The following is a 23,584-nucleotide window of genomic DNA, read 5'->3' on the forward strand; positions in this document are numbered from 1 at the left end:
AAATATGAGATGGAAAGAGAGAAACAAAAGGAGAAGTGGACAAAGGGGAGAAAGTAAAAAGAGAAAAAGAAAAAGAAATGAGTAATAAAAAGCAAGCAGATGACAGAAAGCCGAGAGACTTCAGTCAAGTGAGAAGGAATAAGCATCCAGAGGAAGGAAAAAAACATAGTGAGGCGGGGAGCTGCAGAAAGAGAAAAAGACGGCAGAACCGACACAACACCGATAACCGAGACCGGTGGGAGCCATTCAAGTAAGATTAATGGATAGAAAAAGATAGAAGGAAGGGAAGAAAATATATAGTAACCAGTCCAGGGAGAACATCCATGAAATAAAAATAACATAAAAATAACATAGAAGACAACAAAACCAAATAACCAATTAACTAGATAAGACTTACCAAACATTTGGGGAAGTCGTAAACCCTGGGGTCAGAACAAAAGGGCAGGGGATAGAAGAACATCCAGGGAATGGATCGGTACAATAATAGAAAAGGCTAAAAAAGAGAAAAGGAAGACACGGAAGATTACAGAATTAAATAACCACTAAAACGGTTAACAATTCATAGTTACTAAACAAAAACAACATCTACAAACCATAAACAACAACATCATAAAGGTGAAAGTTGTCGGAACATTGGAATAAGTGCAAAAATCTCAAAAAAACAAAATATAGACAGATTAGACAATGCAACTCAGGGCCCTCCAAAGTCCATCACGTCTCCTTTGTGGCGAGAAATAAATTGTCTTAAGTCATCAGGACGATAAAAAGGAATAGGACCTCTCTTTGTAGTTAACTTTAAAGAAGCAGGGATGCACTAGACCATATCTGGCATTCATGGATCGAAGAGCCGGGCGAAGAAAGAGAAATTCTTTGCGTCAAGCTGCAGTGGCGTGGGCCATATTCTGAGAGAAGACATTTTTGGGGCCAGACCACAACATTTGCTTCCTCGACTTTGACGATGAGAGGACCATTAAAAGTTCAGTATATTCCAAATACAGAACAATTATTCCTCTGGGACGTTGTGCTGACTGTGATGAAGAGGAACTAGACGTTTTAGGGCCGATGCGATGGGCACGCTGTAAATTAAGAGATGTGCCCTCTTTGAGACCGACAATCTTGGGAATGTGTACTTTGAAGAAAGCGAGCATATCAGACCCCTCCTCTCCTTCAGGAATACCATAAATAAGAAGATTATTGCATCTATTGCAGTTTTTTAAGTCTTCTGTTTGAGTCTTGAGGAGCGCAATCTCTTTAGACATAGCCGCAACTTGAGGTGTCAGATCCTGGGTATCACTGATCCTTTGTTCCACAACAGACATTCTTGATTCCAGATTAGACCATTTCTCATCTAGCTTCTGAAGAGTTGCATTGGTATCAATAACAAAGGGCTTAAGCAATTTTATCTCCTCCATGAGGTCTTCCATTGTTATGGGTAATGGTGACTTGGTGGGCGAATTAGGTTCTTTCTTGTGACTCTTCAGAGGAGCGACAGGATTGGGTTCCTTACGAGAGGAAGACATACATGCTGGGATGGTTCGCTGACCAAGAGAAGGAGTAGGCTCCATAAAGAGGAAAATAATAAAGGAAGCTGGTTCTGATTAGACAAATGCCACTAGCTGTAAGTGGTAAGCCAAAGTGCTTCACAAGAAAGTGGCACACGTGAAAAGGTCAATGTGATAAGAAGGTAAAGAAGTCTCTACAATACTTAGGCAAAACTAGTTTTGAAAAATAACTTTCCTATATAGAGAAATTGCAGCAGTAAGTAAATATTACAAAGAACCACAAGATGGCAGTACCACATCAGTTAGAAAAATTCACTAAACATGTTAGAGCAAAATTCCAAAAGCTGAAATAAATAATTGATGCAGAGCAGAAGGCATCGTTCCTTGCATCAAATATACTGTCCTGAATATCACAAGGTGAAGAAGAGAACACTGCTACATAAGGTGGAATGCAGAAGAGCTGTCAAATCCATTCCCTGAATGAGCTAAAAAGTGGAGTGGAAAATAGGTGAAATATAGGTATATTTAGGGCTAAGACAAAAAAGATGCCCTTTCATAAAAGCTGAAGCGTTTCAGAAGCGCATATTCATTTTAATTGTTTAGCACTTACTTTTCTCCATAGGTGCATTTCCCCGGTCCACCGCTGATTGTTCAGTTTATGTGGAGGGAATCATATGCGCACACCAGAAGTGATAAACCACTTCCGGTTCACCCACGCATCTCAGCTGACTAGCAGCTGATCTCTCCCCCATAAAACTGGGATGCCTGTCGTAACATGAAGCGGACGGGCGCAGCGGGTGTGCCGCTGGCACGCCGAAGGTGCGCCAAAGGCAAGCCTGTCTGCGCCCATCCGCACCTGGACCAGGCCCAGGGCCATACACCCTGGCACTTCCAAACCAGCCTCATACAGCAAAGCTTTAACCTATACCAGCAAGCAACTTAAAGACATACTCTGCACCACTAAAGACAAACAGATCTGCCCTTGCTTTAAGATGGAGAGTTTAGTCACACAAACCACTGCCTGCTACCCAAACTGCCAACTCACCCTCAATAGAGATCATGGCCCACTTGCACTCACCCAGAGTTCACAAACCATGTAAAAATCCACTCAGCACTCATAAATGCACGCTCACTCCCTAAACACAAATATGAAATACTGAACCTCTTAGAAGACTATAAATTAGACCTCTTATTTATTACAGAAACTTGGGGTGACCCCTCCTCCGGGCCAGACTTCTGCACGGTAACCCCTGACGGCTACTGTGCCTGCAGATTTGACAGAACTATCAAAAAGGGAGGAGGCCTGGCGCTCATCTACCGAGACATATACTCAGTCAGGACAGAATTAATTTCCTCTACAATCTGTGAAGCCTTTACCTTCATGATAATGCTCACACATTCCCATTCCTTCAGGGGCAGCCTTCTGTACCATGCACCGGGTTCACGTACCGAATTCCTCTCAGCCATGAGCTACCTACTAGAACCATTAGCAGGGAAATCCAACTTCACCATCCTGGGTGACTTCAATTTCCATCTTGAAGCCCACTATGATCAGGACACATCAGCCCTCATAGCAGAACTAGAGGCGGTTGGCCTCTCCCAATTAGTCACTGGCCCCACCCACTCTGCCGGCCACACACTGGATGGGCTGTTCTCCAACAACCAGCAAATCTCCTTAGAGAACATCCTCCCGCTACCCTGGACGGATCACTGCGCGGTTCTCTTTGACATTCAGACAGAGAGGAACACCCCCGGGCATTCCAGCTCTCTGCCCCCAAGCAGTTCAAGGCTTGGGGTAGCATCGCCCCTCATGTCCTCATAGCTCACTTGCTATCCGCACAGCTAGCCTTACTGCAGGATCCTGAACTGGCGGCCATTAACTATACACAATGGCTCCACAATGCCTTTAACACCTTGGTTCCATCTAAAAATGTTTCCAAAAATAGAAAAACCCCATCCGCCCCTTGGTTCTCCGACACATTAAGACTTGAGAAACAAAGGTGCAGGAATCAAGAAAGACGTTGGCGTCGAGAATCCGACCCTACAGATAAAACCTGCTATAAGGAGGCAATGACCAAATACAAACTTCTTTTAATCACTGAGAAAAGTAACTACTACCTCAAACAAATTGAATCAGTGAAAGACTCTGTTAAACAGCTCTTCCAAGTGGTGACCAAGCTATCAGAACCAGGGACCAACTCCCCCATAATTGCCACCCAAACTCTTTGCAACTCTCTGGCCAATTCTTTCCAAGAAAAGGTCAGCCATATCTACGCCAACTTTTCAGCCCACACCAACTCAGACTATCTGCCTGATGCCCCTAACTATGATAAAATCTTTCTCAATTCCCCCGAAGACAGCACCACTGATAATAAAATTGCTCCTAATTTCTCGGAATTTAGCCAAGTCTCTCCAGAATTAATTCCCGACATCATAGGCCCCAACCTAGCTAACATCTGTAACTCGATGTTCAGGAGAGGCACTTACCCCTCTATCTGGAAGAAGGCCGTCATCAAGCTGCTGCTAAAGAAAAATAACCTTGACCCCACAGAGACCAAAAGCTACAGACCAATTGCATGTCTCTCATTCCCCGCAAAACAATTTGAAAAGCTCATGAACACTCAGTTGGCCCATTTTATTGATCAAAATAACTTATTAGACGACAGCCAATTTGGCTTCAGAAAGGGCCATGGCACTGAAAAAGCCCTCATTAAGGCTTCCGATGAAATCAGGATGATACTCGATCGTGGGGGTGCCGCGGTCCGGGTGCTGCTGGATCTTTTAGCAGCATTCGACACGGTCGACCATGCAACTCTAATCAACCGTGTCTCAGCCATCGGCGTCACACATAGGGCCAAGGCCCTCCTGGCCTCCTTTCTCTCTAATCGAACTCAGCTAGTGACTCTCGGCGACTTCAATTCTCCACCATTTGCACTCCCTTGTGGTGTGCCGCATGGCTCTGTGCTGAGGCCGACCTTGTTTAATATCTATGTGTCGGACTTGGCGAGGGTCATCAAATCCCACGATATGGGCCTAACTTCGTACGCTGATGATACACAACTAGTGCTAGTGGTACATAATGACGGTGGGGCAGTTGTGGCAAACTTCCAAGAGGGAATGCTAGCCATCAGTGCATGGATGGCAAACAACTACCTCAAATTAAACTCAAGCAAGACGGAGGTGATGATATTTGGTAATATTTCCCCTAGCTGGTTCCCCACTTGGTGGCCAGCTAAGCTAGGCGCACCTCCATCCCCCGCCACAAAGGTTAGAAACCTGGGTATTATGTTCGACGATAAGCTTTCATTTATACACCACGCCAATACCGTTGTCTCCCCATCCTTCAATGTCATGAGAATGATAATAACACTTCTACGTTTTCTCCCAGTCAGCGCCGGCAGTACTCTCATCAGTAAACTAGTTATGTCAAAGGTTGACTATTGTAACGGTCTACTTATCAACGCCCAGAAAAAAGTCCTAAACAAGTTACAACTGGTGCAGAACGCAGCAGCCAGGATACTGACAGCCACCCCCAAGTTCATATCAATATCCAAGGTGATTCGACAACTCCATTCGTTTCCCATCAGGAGTAGAACCAAGTTCAAGGCCCTATGCATTGCATATAAGGCAATCCATAACACGGGACCTGAATTTCTGAAAAAAACACTATGTTCTTCTTATATGCCCAGCAGACCCCTGCGCTCTTCAGCAGCTAAACTACTGATTGTTCCCCGTACCAAGAAAGCTTCTTGGGGCAATAGAAGATTCATAGTTGCCACCTCCAGACTATGGAACATGCTCCCCCTTCACATTAAGACCGGTCCCACCCTGCTCACCTTCCGCAAACAATTAAAGACATGGCTCTTCAACCAATAGGCCACCTGCTCCTGGACATTCCTCTGCCTAGTCTGTAGCGCAGAGACACCTAATGGTATTTGTGCGCTTTACAAATTGCTTAAATAATTAAATAACTGTTATCCAAGTAATACAAGCTATCAATATATTACTTGATTCTTTGTTGAAATGGCCTAGGTGCTGCTTGGATTGATTGTGAGTGATTGAGAGGTTAAAAGAGGCCTTGAGAGGTTCAGTTCAATCGACCGAAAAAGGAGTTTGAACAGCCTTTCAGTAATTATAGTTCCTTAACATGCAAATGTCCAACCCTAAAGCGCATTGCATACTTGGTGAAAGACTGGTATGGCCTAATATCTATTTGCTGCTTACTTATGACTACTTGGTGGATCAAATCAAATGAGTCAGTGAGCAGAGAGTTGCCCCCTTGTGAGCAGGTCCCCAATAGGTCTCCAACAACTCCCTCTTGAACCACCTGTCTGCTCCGCTTGCCAGGTCTTGGATCGGCTACATTGATGACATTTTCATCCTATGGAAAGGTACGAAGGACAACTGTCAGAGTTTCAATTAAGGATAAACTCTGTGGACCCCTACAATTTACCATGTCACTCTCAGAGAAAGAGATTCCATTTTTGGATCTTCCATTGATCAAGGTCAACTTCAAACCAAGACCTACAAAAAAAGACCGATTACAACAGTTTACTTCCCTTTGACAGCCACCACCCTAAGATCTTTTTCTCTCTCTTTCAATGTTTAGAAGGAACAGTGGCCTCCTTATTTGAAGTATACTTACCCTTGGAGCACAGGCACTGGACCTTTATTTGCTGTTCTCTTTTCTTTAGGTTCGTCAAGAAAGTTGGGGCCTTTTCTGTGCTTGTGGCTTTGAAAAGTAGGCCAGCCAACTAGCATTTGGAGTCACTCTCGTAGTCCTGGGTTCAAGAAAAAAGTAAGTCTCAAGCAGCAGAGCAGTTCTCTGAGGGCACAGGACAGGCTTCAGGCTGTAAGTTAGTCCTCTTGGCGCAGCAGTGCAGTCGACTAAAGTACACATCAGGCCTCAGGCAGCAGGGGAGTCCTTTGAGACTCCTCCTGGTGGTCCAGAAGTGAAAACAAGAGTGAGTCTGAGAGTCTTATCTTCCTACCTGGTGCCAGCTTTGAAGTGGAAGAAACCTCTAGAGTTAAACCCCCCACTGATGGTTCTGGAATTTCCTTCTTCCTTCCCCTGGTCCCAAGATGACTGAGATAACAAAAGACTAGTGTTAAACCCTTTGTAAAGAGGTTAAGGAAGCTCATTTGAAGTGTAAGTGGGGCTGTACAGAGCTCCAACCCTTCCAACCTAGCTAGACGGCCCATCCTTCCAATACCCAGTCCCCCTTCGTGATACTGTCTGGGAGGAATACACAAGGCTAACTGCCGAATATACCTAGTCATGTGGCCCAGGACACAGGCTGCAGAAACCAAATGGTTAAAAGAAAATTCCAACTTTCTAAAAGTGGCATTTCAGAATTGTGACTTACAATCTGACTTTACCAGTAAAGAGGGCTTTAAATTACAATTCATTAGAGACCAAACATGAAATTTTTGGCTGCTCCTAAGCAATTGTTGTTACTTATCAAATGTAATAAGGTAACCCAATGTTTCCCTATGGGAGAGGTAGACTTTAAAGTCGTGAAAAATTAGTTGAAGTCTTTCACTACCAGGACATGTAAAGCTTAAAAGTACATGTCCAACTTTTTAAATATACTGCACCCTGCCGTAAATTTGGCTTAGGGTCCATCTTAGAGGTGACAAAATGTATTAAAACTGAAGGTTTAGGCCTGGCAGAGGAATTATTTAGCAAATCGGATTGGCAGTTTAAAACTGCCCACAGGCTGCAATGGCAGGACTAAGACATGTTGTGAAGGGCTACTCAAGTGGGTGGCACAATATGTACTTCAGGCGCACTTGTAGCATTCAGTTTACAGGCCTAAGGCACCATTAGTACCACCGTACTAAATACTATATAGATTAAATGTGCCAATTGTGTATAAGCCAATTTTATCATGTGTAGGGTAGAGAGCACAAGCACTTTAGTGCTGGTTAGCAGAAGTGCAGAGAGCCATAAAAGCCAACAAAATAGGTTCAGAAAACAGCAAGGGTGAATGCAAAACATTTTGGGGTGACCCTGCAGAAAAGTCCAAGTTCAACACTTGCAGACCAGGTTTTATGGCTTATATGTCAAGAATGGATGCAATTGAGCTCACATGTGGTCAATGGGAAGCAGGTGACTGCTTCTATCTGTGCATGCAGGGGACTGTGCTGCCTGTCTTGTACATTTTGTCTTCCCATACAGTAATCTATGGTGTCACATGCATCTTTCTAAACTACACCAACTTTCACTGGTATTACGTCCCTTGGTTTCCTTGCTTCTCCGATTTTCTGCCACATTGGTGGTATTTTGCACACATGCATTTCTGTCATGCTCCATGCACATGTCTGACGGGCTACATGTGCTTCTCTTGGTATAGTTTTTTGTTGTCATGTTTGATATTTAACTCTGTGTAAAACTGCTTAAAATATGTATGCAAACATCCTGTGTCTATATTAGTCAAAATGTTGATATGCTTTCTCCTTCCTTTTTGATGTTCTTCTGGGAATTAAGTAAAAAGTGGTTAACTAAGTTATCATGTACTTGTTATTGTCAGGATATTTGCTAATTTCATCAAGCTCCTGTTCTATAACTTACTCATTTTAAGGTCTGCCTTAGCACTTCCTTGATGTTAATTCAACAAAACGCCTGAGGCTGCAGAAGCAACATTCAACTTTTGACCTCCAGTGACCTTAGAGGATTTGCCCACCTTGTCCCACCCTTAACACACTAACAGCTCCTTATTTATTGCAATACTTATAAGAAACAGTTAGGGAGTAGAAACAATGGACTGTCACTCACACTCATGCAGATTTTTCTACATTCCTGTTCCTGCCACTGTCATCTTGGCCTCTGATGCCAAACCTATAAAGAGCAATGGCAGGGATACCAAAGGTCATCCAGAGGTACTGGCTGCTGTATCTGATAGCATATAATTTCTACTGAAATTCCCTTGCTCCACCCAGCACTTTATAGTATATTCTACTGTGGTATGAAAAGAGGGATCTACTGGCGGAGTGACATATAGTGAAATGAAACACTAAAAATATAGTTACACCACAGGACTCATTTCTGCTTAAAGAGCAGAAACAGAAGAAATGTGCATTTATTGCAATCCTTAAACAACAATTACAATGTTAAAATAAGCTGACTGAACTGAAGAACTGTCTAATAGTTAAATAGGATTGCTAGATTGGATCACTGAATCACACCTGATTGCTTTCACTTAACCCAAAATTGTTTGCCCAGAAAGTCGTATTTTTAAGGCACTTTTTTTAAGATTTGGTATTGTAACACAACAGGAAGCCTTCAGAAAAATGAAGATCAAGTGGAAACTTTAACAGTATTATTGTTTATTCTCAGCTATGTAAGAACTGGAATCATACATTAGTGTGAAATATCAAATATGTGGTGATTTTAATTGTAAATACAGGATCACTTTATTGATTTTGCAATGATGAATATGGGGCACTGTTTTTGTAATTAATAATCATTTTAGATTTCTGTTATAAATCAAGTCCAGAGTAAGCTGTCACATGTCACTATTTACCTGTTTTATGATATAGCACATTGGTGAGTATTGAAGTGTTTGATGAAAATATTTCCCGTTATATTCAATATTGCAATACATTTGAACTCATCAAAACATTGAAAATACAAGTGATATTTTTAATGTATGCAAAATGGGCAAGAGGAAGTTGATCTAGAAACGGCTGATCCATAATATTCCTTTTTATCTATTTTAGACACAAACACGATTATGATCACTGCCAAAGCGGAAGAGAATGTGGTAAGTGTAATACACAATGTCATGCCTAATAATTTGAAGGAATTTAATCTTACACAGTCTTAGAATCTGCTGTTATATTTTGAGAAGAATAAGGTTCTTTACAAAATATTTATCTATTCCATATTTATTTTGCCTTGGTGAGCAAACTGTATCTACTAGAAATACTATTGTTATGCAGAGACTTTTGTCATTTCAACCCACAACCTCCTTGCGCCTTTGAAATCACTAACTTGGATGAATAATAGTTGATTGATGAAGACCCAGAATACCATTACACTATAGATGCTTCAGTGTTTTGGAGATAGAGTCCTGCTTGATTTAAGGTGCAACTTTTGGTTGTGAAAGCTTAATGCCCTTGGGGGCTTGGAGTACATAATATTTGAGTTAGGAAATGTATCAGACTTATCTGCAATGTATATTTGGAGATTAACATGTGTTGTATCTCCAATTTGTTGTGTCAGTCAAAGTTGTCTAATGCAGACTCAAGAGAGCCACACAACCATGTCAGATGTTGAGCATATAACTTTAAGATAAAAGTTTCATGCATGTAATCTGGTGTGAACTCACTTACATATATAGTTAGTATCCTGATAATCATGGACCTGCCATGCATGAATGTTGCAAACTACTGGTCTGGGCCATTTTCTAGTATACTCCTGCCAATCGTAATAACATGTGGAGACTTATCCTCATCAAAGAGGGAATTCTGAGCCCATTGTTAGGTACCACATGATTCTATAAAGGGTAGGAGAAGATGTTTGACATAAGGTAGCAGTCAGGTTGCATTCCAAAGCCTTTCTCTGGAGTGTTATTCTTTTCTCTCTGTTTATGCTCTGCCACATTGGGAGTATACCAGGCTGCAGGAAGGCTTTGTCAATGTCCCAGCCTATATTCAGGTATCCTCATTTAAAGGAGAATGCTGAGCATTTTGTGCTGTTTGTTTCTGATTGATTTATGCAAGTAGGGTATCTGCATTTGTCTTTACTGTTACTTTTATTGGGACACAGTTAATAATAGGCACTTGCAATTTATTATAGTTTCAATATTTGGGGGACCATATTTCTGCTGTTGAGTTGGGTGGTCAATGTCTTATTCCCAAGCCTTCCTTCACAGTGGCAGTCTTTTCTATTTTTCTACCCTTGGTGATACTGGGAGTATACTGAGCATTTAAGGCCATGTTAATGGGTCCTCATTTAAATACGGACACACCTGTGGTGTGCCAAAGACAATCATATCAGTTCCCGTCCGGCCCTTGGTCCAAGCCAGACATGCTGCAAGTTTGGGTAACAGGTGAGCTGCGACTCCCTTTTGACTTTGTGCAAAGCTCTACTTAGCACTGTGAAATCTGCAGAGATCTTGAAGATATAGTCTGATTACTCTATGTTCTTACCTCCTGCTGTTTTGGCAGCAGTCAGGAACCAGTCCACAACAAAGGCTTCTGTTTCTTGTGTTATCATTAATCTTATCATTATCACTTTACTCACCATAGTTAGGGGCATATTCTCAAGGAGCTACCGCCGAGTTAACAGCACTTTAGCGCAGCCAAAGTCACGATAAATCCATCGACACATTCATAAGCCGTGCAATCTGCAGATACCACCAGTTTACCTGCGATAGCATCCTAAAAAACATCACCACGGATGACCCTGGCAACTATCTGTAAAGAGATGCAGAGTAGGCGTTCCCGAGCAAAAAGCTGCGACAACATTACACCACAACAATCTCAAAAACCAGCCACATCGACGATAAGATCACAAAACATGCGAAAAGGCACGATAGCAGCAGGAAACGTACACCTGCTCCGACCTGGTGCAAAGTCAGACGACAACCGGCAACAGAAAAGGGAGCCCAGACCACAGGCACACCTGAAGAACAACAGATGTCGTCGAGCCACTGATCATGCAGCTCGGACCCCCAACAGGGACATAAAACCTACCGCCACCACACCCACGTACGATCCCTCCCCCCCGGGGGCCACACCCCGGCCAACCCCCCACCTCCCCCGGACCAAGAGAATGCACATCAACGTCACAAAATCATGCACAAAAACATTCACCTGATGCCGCAAAAACACAACAACTAACAGCCATGTGAGTACAGAAAATGCAGATTCAATCCTTCACCATTGAAAGTCCAAACAAAACATCACAATCGAATATCCCACCAAACAACTATTTGGTAGAGTCATGGCGGGTCATCCCTGGACAATCTGCAAGTGACAGCCTGTAAGACAATATCTCAGATAAGAAGGTGTGTCAGGCACTCATCAAAGGACAGAAAGAGAGAGAAAGAGAGAGAGAGAGAGAGAGAAAGAGAGAGAGAGACTGAACAAGGTGCACAAGGACAATCGTGCCCTTGGCACATGCATGCGAACTGTTGCGTGTGTCTCGCAATTGGTGCACCCAAATTCTGAGGCCTGACAACTTATTCAGCACAAAGGCCACATCACATTTCAGAGATGCAAGCAGTAGTCAGACTAAAATTAGGCATGAAAGCTCCTTTGTCTCGAAGCACAAGGTGGAAGGACATCCAAACCTCCGACCTTGGTCTCCAATGCGCACGGCACCCCCTGAGTGAGATACCATACCAGACTCCCACACCACAAACTGCGCTAATGAAAGAGCGACTTGTCCATACCCCACACACACTTGTCCCTGCTCGAGCTACACCTGCATGGTATGCCCCCAACACATCAGTACAAGAGACAACCCCTACATCAAAACATTGAACACACATATGACTCCAAGCTGTGGCATATCATCCACGGAACAGCTGCAGGTCTGAGGAGTGCCGGTGGTATGAGACCAACAAACGCAATGTTAGGCAATCCCGGGCACATGCACAACCACAGTCACGTGGAACTGTACTATGCACAAATGCTGCATCTGTTGGGAGCTCTGCCAATAGCAGTTCTGCAAATCAGTTACCGTCTGAGTTTCCGGCTTGCATACGTCACATGCATCCAGCCATGGTTCCACTGTCGATCATGCACATTCGAGTGGCCCATTGAGGTTTGCCTATCCAACACAATGGTAGCTGAACTAGATTACGACTTGTGTGTGCGACCCCTGTTGGCACATGAACAGGAGTGCAACCGGGATACCCGGGCATGGGATGCCCTGATATGTTTCTGTGCCGGCAGCAGTAGATGGGGGATTGCACAAGTCATCGTGTGCAGTGACCACATCCAGTTGCTACCCTATTGGACTGTGCTGCAGATTGGTAAAACAGCGTTGTCGGAGCAGATTTGTCCGGACCAGTTAATGGATTGGCTCTCCCTCGTGTTCCTTGAATCCGAGAACGGCGTACTTCTGGAACTGATTGCCTACGAAGCAGCGCTCGCATTCATGGATGAGTAACTACCTTCCTACATACACAACTGATTGACACCAACAGCACAGGTCCCAACACCCTGTTGCATTCTGGAGGATTGGTCCCATAAGCCAGTACAACAGTGGACATTTCTTCATTCGCACGGACTCAGAATGCACATGCGTGCACCTACGCATGTTGCCACACACCTGTGCAAGGTGCTGCAGCCCCATGGGCCGCGCTGCACAGCGTCGTTTGGCAAAGTTCCCAAATCTGACATACTGCTGGAGGGAAACTACACACATGACAATGTGGCACAACATGTGACCTTGTTGGTCCCTTTCACCTGCTCAGTGTCAGCAGAGCACACAGTTAGCGCAGCCCAGTGGTACAGGTCCATGCAGATCCCATGGGCTGTGAGTCATGTCCCCTGACACGGGGCAATGAGCAGAAGCTAAACATCACATGACTCGACCAGCAAGGCAAAGTGGGCTGAGACCGTTGCCAACCGTAAGGATAGGTATACATGTTTGCCACCCCATTCCGTGAACCTCAACACGTTCCCATTCTGCCTGTAAGTGTATTCAGCATTTGTCTGCCGGTTGGGGCCCATCACTTGCCTGTACTGACACCCAAATGCTAATAAAGCCTACGCAACTTCACCAGTGTACAACTGTGATGAGTGTTGACTAGTTTGACAAACCACGTGTATTAATGAGCATTATGCATACACAGGGAGGGACAGACTGCCTGTGGTTCTTAGGTGGTGAATCCCTATTGGCAGCTCCACCTCTGTGAGCCACACATTGTGTTTGGGATAGTTGCTGGTAGACCTGTTCTCTTACGTGTCTTCATCAATGTGAGTATGGTGTCAAACTACTTGCCCTGTGGATCGATATGATCCAATGAGGCAGACTGTGTACACACTGATGTGTGTGAGTACGTCATGCGAAGAGGAGTTCCATTGCCACATGCTATGGGGGACACTACTTTAGGCGGGCTACCAATTCAGACAGTGTGACACACACACGGCACTATGTGATACATGGTCGTGGGGCTACGTTGGGTGATGCGAGTTTGTTGTGCATGAGCAATGAGGCCACAGCTAGTTCACACCTTCACAGTAATTCTATTGGCCATGTGGGTCAGGATCAAACTTGCGCATTGCTGACATTTACCAGGGTTTACCTCTTAGTGCAATCAACATCCCTACATTCATCCATACTTGTACACGTGGGTGAACATAGACATGACACATTTGTGTGATTTGGAATGTTTTATTCATATTCTGGGGAATCTCCGAGAATGGAGGGGTACATGTCCAATTCAAGCCAACATTAAGTGGTTGCCCAGTGGTGAGACAACCAGAGTCCTTGGGGGAATGCAAAGTTGATCTGAAGAGGAAGAGTACAGTCCTCAGCCGGATTGCTTTGTCATTGGTACAAGGGCAGATATGGCAGTCCATGTTGATTGATTTGATTTGATTTGATTTGATTTTTATATTTGTAGAGCGCACGCATGCCCGAAGGCGTCTTGGCGCTGAAATTGGATGCGAGGAGATTCTGCGAGGATGATTAGCAGGGGTATAGCCATGTCTTGATGGCCTTTCTGAAGGCGAAGAGAGTAGGGCTGTTTTTAATGTTGAAAGGTAGAAGGTTCCACAGCTTGGTTGTCCTTACCAGAAAACTTCTTCCTCCCCATCTACTCTGCCTGAATTTGGGGACTTGGACAAGTTTGGTGTTGGCGGATCTGAGACTTCTGCCTGGGACATACCATTGGAATTGGGTTCTCAAGAAATGTGAACCTGAGCCATGAAGTGCCTTATAGGCCAGGCACAAGGATTTAAACTGTATCCTTTTGTCCACGGGGAGCCAGTGTAGGTCCTTTAGCTTGTTAGACACGGATTCAAATCTAGGGATGTCCAGCACCAGTCTTGCTGCCGCATTCTGGAGGCGTTGCAGTTTGGTAAGGTATTGAGTTTGGATCCCTGTGTATAAGGCATTGCCATAATCCAATGTAGACAAGGCAAGCGCTGTAACCACAGTTTTCCGTGAATCCAGTGGGATAAATGGGCAGATTCTTCTGATCAGTTTCAAGGTGTGCCATATGGAGGATGACACCTTGTTGACCTGGGAATTAAACGTCAATTTGTCATCGAAGATAAAACCAAGATTTTTGACTTTCCCCACTGGGAGAGGGCAGTCACCCAGAGTGTCAGGCCACCAGTCGGAGGACCAGAGGTCGGCCATAGTACCTAGCAGCATGATTTCGGTTTTCCCACCATTAAGCTTTAGGCAGTTACATCGCATCCAGTGGTTGACTTGGGTCATACAGTTCCTGAAGCGGTCTATTGATTCCTCTATATTGCCTGAGACTGATACCACTATTTGAGTATCGTCGGCATATGAGACTGGTGTGAAACCAAAGTTTCTAATAACTGAGGCTAAAGGGGCAACGTAAATGTTAAAAAGTGTGGGGCTAAGCGCCGAGCCCTGAGGAACTCCACATGGTGTCGTAAAAGGGCTGGAGGCGTGTTCTCCCAGAGTGACTGTGAAAGATCTGTCTCTCAGAAAGGACGCCATCAGCTGGCGGGCAGAATCTTGAATCCCTAGCTCGTCCAGGCGTGCCAGGAGGATATCGTGGTTCACGGTGTCGAAGGCCGCCGATAAATCTAACAAGATCAAGGCGGCCTTCCCTCCTGCGTCTAACGCACTCCTGAGCCCTTCTGCTGCCATTACCAATGCTGTCTCAGTACCATGATGTTCTCTGAACCCGTATTGAGAATTATCCAGGTAATGTCTGGAGGCTATAAGATCCTTCAGTTGTTGATTAAGCAGTTTCTCCAATACTTTCGCTGGGAAGGGTATTCTGGAGATTGGCCTATAGCTGCTGAGGTCTTTGGGGTCCAGGGTACTTTTTTTTAGTAAGGGGGTGACTGCAGTGATTTTCCAGGCATCTGGAAAGGCTCCTGAGTGGATTATTTCTGAAAACAGGACGTGTAGCTGCTCACTGAGTATATCTGGGAATAAATGCATAATTTTCGGAGGGCACGGATCCGTTGGGTTGCCGGATCTGATGGTTTTTACCACCTGGTGTATCTGTTCTACTGTAGGGAGCGTGAAGCGGAAGCCTGTTTCCGGATTAGATGTCTCTCGTTCTGAGCTAGGATAGTTATTTGAACTTGTAATAGAGTGGTTCGTTTGGAATGGTTCAAATACTTTAGCAACTTTGTCCACAAAGAACTTTCCTAGGTTGTTACAGAACTCAATGCTGCCTTCCAATTGATTCGTGGGTGAGGAACCTGCTAATTTTTTAATAGTCGCGAAGAGTTCCTTACTTGAGTTCATCGTCTCTTTCATTTTGTTGGTGAAATAATTCGACTTTTCCCTGATTACAAGTTTTTTGTAGTCAGTTAGTGTTTGAGCATATTCCTTTTTAAGGTTTGGTTCATAGCTGGCTCTCCATTTCCTCTCTGCCCTCCTACATGTTTGTTTCTGTGCCCTGAGTTTTCCAGAAAACCAAGGTTCTGATGGCTTTTTCCGTTTTGGAACAAAGCATTTCGAAGGAACTGCCAGTTTCACTGCAGTCTTTATCCACGAGGAGATCCTGTCGGCTAGCTGATTACTGTTGGGCACTGACTCAGGTCTGGTCCTAGTGAGTGTCTCCTGTAGCAGCTGTATATTAATTTTTGCCCAGTCTTGGTATGTAACTGGCCTCAGGCCTTTGGATACTCTAAGCTGTACCTGACTGATGGTGATAGTAAATATGATGGCTTTATGATCTGACCATGTGACGGGTAGAATCTCCAAAATCTTAAGGTTGGAGTTGGAGGAGAAAATCCCATCCAGTGTGTGTCCTGCCACATGGGTACCTTGATTAACGATCTGGTCCAGGGAGAGTCCAGACATTGCATCGAGCAATTCACCCGTATTGGGGTCCGTAGTTTTTTCAAGGTGATAATTAAAGTCCCCTAGGATTGTGAAGCCTGATCCTTGCAGACTTGATTCTAGAATTGGGCTTAGGTTTGATAACAAAGGGGCCCTTGCCTTGGGAGGTCTATACAATAGAAGGCCTCTGAATGTATAGTTCTTTGAGAGTGTGATTTGAAATAGAAGCATTTCACAGTCAGAGGAGTTACCCACGATAGAGCTGTGGACGTGCAGTTCCTCTCTACATAGAATGGCAAGCCCTCCACCCCTTCTCCCTATTCTGTCAGCTCTGGTGGCAGTATACCCTGGTGGTAATGCTAGAGCAATATCTGGGTCTGATGCTCCGTCAGCCCATGTCTCCGTGATAAAAGCCATATCCAGGTGGTGTGTATCCAGCATTTCTGCGATATCTGTGTTATGTTTTATCAAGGATCTTGCATTTATCAATACTGCCCTGAAAACCTCAACCCTAGGTTTGTTGTTTGCGGCGTTCGTCTGCGGTTCAAATTTGCCTATCCTTGAAAAATGAAAGGGCATTTTGCAACAGTCACATTGTTTGACTTCATCCATGGGGTTTAGGCGTGTGCAGTAGTGGTTACCCGCTGGGTTATCCCACTTTAGTAGCTCTTTGTGTGTATATACAATTCTTCCTGGGTTCCTATCCACAAGACCAGGGGTTCCGGCCCTAGGCTCGGTACAGGCGCGGACGGGCGCAGACGGGCTTGCCTTTGGCGCGCCTTCGGCGCGCCTTCGGCGCGTCCGCTGGGGGTCCAGGGGGAATGTCACAGTGTGTTCTGGGGGACAGTTGGATGCGTTGTACCGGGGCTTGATGCATGGGACTGAACCATGCAAGGACTGGCCATGTGGTGGGTACAGTTGCTACTCCCTCCTTCCTCACACAGTTATTGCACTCCACATCTTACTCCTCTAAGACGTCTTCTGTGTCCGGTGTGTCAGGTGTGTGTGGTGGTGTTATGGCTACATCACTGTGGGCCACTGACAAATCAGGGTGCAAAGGTGATAGGGCTGCATCACTGTGTTTCACTGACACATCAGGGTGCGGCGGTGTAATGGCCGCATCACTGTGTGCCAATGACACATCTGGGGGCGGAGATGTGTGTGTCGAAGTTCCTGCAGCAGTCATCTGGTACAGGCCCTCTGGCAGCAATGGCAAGATGAGAATCTGCAAGGCATGGAAGATCCCAGCCTCATCTCGCTGGTGTTCAGCCGTGGCAGCCCTACTTCCAGCTTGCATCCGCTCCATGGTCTCCATTTTCCTCCACATCTGTGCCAAATCTGTGCTGTCACTGCTAGCGCCTGTCTGACTAGGCAGTTCCTGTATCTGAGTGATGGTCCCAGTGAGGTCAGCCAAGGATTGTTGGTGAGCATGGTGCGGGCAGGGGGTGTCTGTTAGGGACTGCACGTGGTCCCTGATGGGACTCAAACACCACGTGTGGCACCACGTATTGCATCGAGTTTGGCTGCTATGACATCGATCACCTGCAGCTGATCAGCCAACTCTTCCTGGCACGCTAACACACGTCATTGGAATTCAAAGTGTTGTTCGTGGGGGTCCTGTGGGCCATCCGTGGTGGTGTGTGCTTCCTGCTGTGTGATCTGTGCAGGGCTGCACTGCTACTGGGGGTGGGGTTTAGAGGCTGTCCACGAACCGTTGGAGGGTGTCTGAGCAGAAGTGCAGGGTGTCCTCTTCATCATCACTGTAGAGATGTGTGGTCTGCTCTGTTGGAGGTGTTGATTGTCCCTCTGCAATGTAACGGGGAGATGCAGGTTAACAGTGTGTTGCATGTATGTTGACCCATTGCACATGTTTACATACAGACTGCATGACAATGTACAATGTGACTCTTTTGGAGGAGCTGCCTATCTGATGGGAGACAGTGGATATTTCGACTGCATGACAGATGTGAGATTGTACTCGTACATCATCATCTCACAGTGTCATGCAATGCCAGATGTGATTTGCCAGTTTCTACGTATGAGTGGCAGCAGTTGTGTCCTCTGTCCTGTGGTGTAAGTGTTGCACTTTGTACCACATTGTCGCCAATGTTGATGTGCTGTGATTGCTATGTGTGTGTGCTGCATTGTTGGCGAGTCGGCCCTGCAGCTCTGAATTGGCGGCACCTCATCCCTATGAGTTGATGTGCCTTTGACTTGTGTGCTTTTCGGGTGCTGTGATGGTTGCGACTTGGGTCATTTGTGCTCTTGGACATATTTTTGTACTCTTATGCATTGTTTGTCTGCAGATGTGTTTTTGATGTTATGGGTTGTAGGTGCATGTGGATGTGTCAGAGTGTGACCTGCTCCTTTACGGATGTGGTCCGCACTCAGACACCTCAAAGTCGTCTTGTGCACCATGTCATGTATTGTGTCTGCAGCCATGCTATCTGCCATGCAGTGTCAGTTGCATAGTCCATGTGGCTCACAGAGCCGCAGCTTTTCAGGCTTCAGCACATGTTCATGGGTAGGTTGTGGCATTGGTGATATGGAGGGGGGCCCATTTGTGCACATAGTGGACGGGGGCCTACTTGGTGTTTCTATGTGTGCTGCAGTGTGCCAAGGGTATCAGGGACATGTTCCACACTCATTGTGGGTGCTCAGTGTGCTGGGCATGATTGTGCATGTGTACCATTGTGCCATCTCCCTCCATCCCCCCAGGCCCTGGGCATTACTCACCCTGTTGCTGTTGGGTCAGGTCATATCGAGCTGTGTCCAGACCCCCAACTCCTTGCACCGTCTCCGCACTGATGACTGTGGCCACCATTTTCTCCAGCTCATCAAGCTCCTCCTGTGGCGCAGGAGTACCACCTCCAGTCACCTTTGCTGCCTTCCTGTTGGCAGCGAGTTTCTCATTGGTTAGGCTGTGCACTTCATGCCAGCGCCTCTTGACCTCCTCCATTGACCACCTCGACACTCCGACTGCATTCACGTTGGTGACAATGGACTGCCATATTTCTGTTTCTGTTGCCAATGGCTCAGTGGAGGTGATGGTGATCTGGTCTTCCTACGGACTGAACCCTGTCTTCCTCTTCCTCATCTCCTTGCCCTTCCGCAAGCACAGGGTTCCTGGCTGGTCTTCCGTGGGCTTGTGGGGTTTGGGTTGTCCTCTGCACTCGGTCCGGGTGCATCCTTGGTGCTACGAAGTTTGATTGGGAAGTTTTGTATCGCGCTTGGCCTCACCGCAGCTTTTTTTGCATTGGTGTTTCGCATTTTTGCGGTGGCGCGTTGACTTCATCGTGGACATTTGATGAGTTATTATGGAACTATCGCATGGTGCCGCCGGCTTGGGAATTCCGCGTTATGAAGGTGTTATTTTCCCACAATGGACTGCGATGTGGTGAGTTGCGATAAGCTACTCTGGCTGTAGTTATCACACGTTCTTGAAAATATGCCCCTAAGAAGTAGCAACTGTAAAGTAATTGGCAGCACCTTTATTTATGCAAGAGCATTGAATGATGCACAATATTAGTCTACTACCAACCACAATTAGATCAAAACCAATAATGGAGTCAAATATTTTCATATCTCAACGGCCAAAAACCTCTCTCAACCACAACCAAGTGCCATAGAGACTTAGGTGATGGGCGCATTGAATTGCATGCCATTTCTTTACACTATCCTTAATGTTATCTTTCTGCTTGCGTATGCTAACAGATGTTTTTGAAGAGGAGTGCAACAATCAGTCGCTACAATTGCACAGATACCCTCTGTTGCTGGTAAGAGTTCATATAAATTCATGATCATCAGGATCAGTATGCTGACCAGTTTGATATTTCGTGTCAAATTTCTGGATTTCTTCTCATCGCCTATAAAGAAACAGTCATTTCATAGATGAAATTAGAACCTAGAGGTAGTTCAAACAGCACTTATATCCCGTTTTCATGATCATAAAATTATCTAATAGCAGAAACAATGTACCATGGATACCAAGTTCTTCTCCAATCTAACGACAGCCAAAGGTAGCTTGTGACTCAGAAATTAAATATGCATGACCTCTTTGCGGCTGATCCAAGAGAAACACCAGTCCCTGGGTCAGGTGATATCAGTGGGAGGTACCTTAAAAAGAAGATTCTACATTGTTAAATCAAATTTGCTATGACATAAACCTTAGAGACATTTTCAAGGCTGAGTACGGTAAAGGGGAAATGCGGGCACACTCTGGCAGTCTGTGCCAAAAGATGAAGGATAGCATCAGTAAAAACTGATGAATATTCCAATCAAAGGAATGCCAACTCCCACAACAGGCATGTATGTTCATATCCATCAGAAGGCGTAGAAACACATACGAGTTACCCTTGCAAGCCAAGCAACAGCTCTGTGGAAGAGAAGGTTCAGTACAGTTCAGTCTGGGATAATTCCCCATTGTACAACTTTTAAGGGCCCACCTAATAGCCAGATGCTTAAAGCAACGATGATAACAGGCCATGCCCACATGGGAATCTGGTATCGATTCCAGAAGGAAGAGGAGCCTTAACTTGGGTGGAGCTAATAGCGATGAGAGGCTGTAGGGGCTGCCTCATGCAAAAGTGGTTAAGCAGACAAAAGGGCCCACCAACAGATAACAGGGCAGCAGCAGGAACAGTTCCAGCAGAAGGTCTGGGGTTAGGCACGAGTTTCTGCACATAAAATTATTGAACTGCCTTATGTTTTTATGTGCGGAAACTCACACAGTCATAGATACTACTGGTAAATACATTTGTGAATAACAATCAATTGTAAACTATCACAAGAGTGTAAGTAAACCTTTGTGAATCAGGCCCCTGTTCTCCTGTCACAGCAAAACCAGCAGTTCCCTTTTGTAAAGGATAGTGTCCATCATGGGCAACCAAACTACACACTGACTACTCTCCCAGGTCCAACAGAATATGGTGTCACTTTTAAGCGGTGGGACTTGGTTTCCCAGGCTGCATGCTGGCAGTCAGTGGCAGTCAGGAGCTTGTGGCTACTGACTTGCCACAATGGAGATCTTCAGCTTTTGTGGACGTGGAATGGAATGAAAATGTTTTTATATAGCTCATGGCTACCTGGGAGCATCCCAGGGCTGTAGTGGTTACTAGAGTTGAGCAAGACATCTACAGAAAGAGCGAGGTCTTTAGCTGTTTCCGTAATGAGAGATGGTTGGATTCTCTACAAAGATGCAGCGGAAGGCTGTTCCAGAGTTTCACGGCATTATATGAAAAACTCCGTCCGCCACTTTTGGCCTTCGTAATCCTAGGTACCACTGCTAGTTAAAGCTCGTCTGAACTGAGTCTTTGGTTGGCCTTGTAAGAGCAAATCATGGATTTAATGATGGGAGGACCATTCCCTCCTCGAGGCTTGCGGGCAACGCAGAGGGCTTTAAAATTAATTCTCTCTTGCACCGGTAGCCAATGAAGGGCGCGTAGTGCCGGCTTTGCAAAACAGCGATTGTGGGTTCCCGTGAGCATTCTTGCAGCAAAATTTTGTACGATTTGCAGTTTCGTGGTCGTTGCTTTTGGGGTGCCCAAGTAGAGGGCGTTACCATAATAAATCCTGAAGAGAATGAGCGCTTGGACCAGCATTTTTTTTGCTTGGTCCCGTAAAACACTTTGCAAATCATTATTAACATTGCGTAACATGAAGCAGCAGTCTTCCTGGCTTGGACTTGAAATGTAAGGCCTTGCTCTAACCAGATGCCCAAGCTTTTTATCTCAGTTTTCGGGGATGGTACTGGGCCCATACAGGCAGGCCACATGGTACTTGATTTTAAATTTAGCTGGTTGCCAAGAAGCATGAGCTCGTTTTTATCCTCATTTAGTTTTAAATGCGATAAACTCATCCACTTGGTGACTTCCTCGAGGCAAGAGTGGAGATCAGAGGGCGTATGGTCGGCCTGGCTCAATGCCACGACCAGCTGTGTGTCTTCGGCATATGTTACTATATGAATCCCAAAGGGGGAAATACTATCCGCCAATGGGGACATTTAGACATTAAAAAGGGTCGGGCACAGGGATGAGCCCTGGGGGACTCCACACTGAAGGAGGATAGGATTCAAAAAGGTGTCACCTTCAATGCCCTGGAAACACCTGTCTTCCAGGAATGATTGGAGCCATAATAAGGCCTTGCCGGACACTTCTATGCTCCTGAGACGGTTAGCCAGGATACGGTGATTCCCTGTGTCGAAGGCTGCGCTTAGATCAAGATTATTATGGCCGAGGTACCTCCTGAATCAAGAATTTTTCTCGCTTCCTCCACCACCCTAATAAGGCGGTCTCAGTGCCTTGACGATGGCGGAAACCCATTTATGTGGGGTGGAGCAGGTTATGGGACTCAAGTAATGCAGAGTTTCTCTGCAATTTTGCTTATTCCCAGAAGTTGCAAAATTGGACGGTAATTGCCCAAGTCAGCAGGGTCCAAGTTAGTTTTTTTTAGCAAGGCTTTTACCATTGCCCTTTTCCACTCATGGGTGACTATACCTGATGTGAGGGATGCATTAATGAGGCTGATATTGATAGGAGCAACTGTAGGTGCTACCAGTTTCAAAATGTTAGGTGGTGCCGGGTCCAGTGGTGACCCAGATTTAACTGAAGCTAAGGTGGCTAGAAATGACTCCTGAGTCAAGGGGATATAGGTCTTCAGATAGTGTTCATTTCCGTACTGGCCCGCAGCCATAATCTCAGGTGTGTCATTGTCTCTTTGCGGAAGATGTTTAAGAGTATTATGAATTTTAGTGGCAAAGAATTACGCAAGTTCGTTACAGTGGTGTCCCAAAGGATCAGGTGCCGCTGGAGGATTAGGGGCTTTGAGAAGCTTTTTGACAATGAGAAAAGTCTTTCTGGAGGAGTTGGCAGCTGCTGTAATTTGTTCCTCATAGTAGGTGGCCTGGGCTTGCCACATTGGCGGTCCTTGACCCGGCCCTCCGCAACATCAATCCTTGGCCGTCAGCAACTCCAATCACTTTCATCTGTGATTGTGCGACAATAGCACTAAAAGAAAACTATTTCGCTTTTGAGAACAACCTTTACCATCAAATACAGGGCACCAGCATGGGGAGCACCTTTGCGCCGAGTCTGGCCTGCCTTTACATGGCAAACTTTGA

General features: G+C 45.4%; 1 protein-coding gene across 4 annotated transcripts in view; it reads left to right on the plus strand.

Annotated features, from left to right (window-relative positions):
* LOC146839642 (uncharacterized) overlaps positions 1-23,584 on the plus strand; it is a 766,602-nt gene that overhangs the window by 651,847 nt on the left and 91,171 nt on the right. For all 4 annotated transcript variants that reach the window (XR_014981114.1, XR_014981115.1, XR_014981116.1 and 1 more), the window contains exon 13: positions 9,225-9,268. Coding sequence is in view for 1 of the 4 variants with exons in the window: in XM_085651730.1 (XP_085507856.1) it covers positions 9,225-9,268 (44 nt within the window). In the remaining 3 variants the exon portion in view is untranslated. The remainder of the gene's footprint in view (positions 1-9,224; positions 9,269-23,584) is intronic.

Source organism: Triturus cristatus, chromosome 4_1, assembly GCF_964204655.1.
Source record: "Triturus cristatus chromosome 4_1, aTriCri1.1, whole genome shotgun sequence".
In the NCBI taxonomy this organism is placed as follows: domain Eukaryota; kingdom Metazoa; phylum Chordata; class Amphibia; order Caudata; family Salamandridae; genus Triturus; species Triturus cristatus.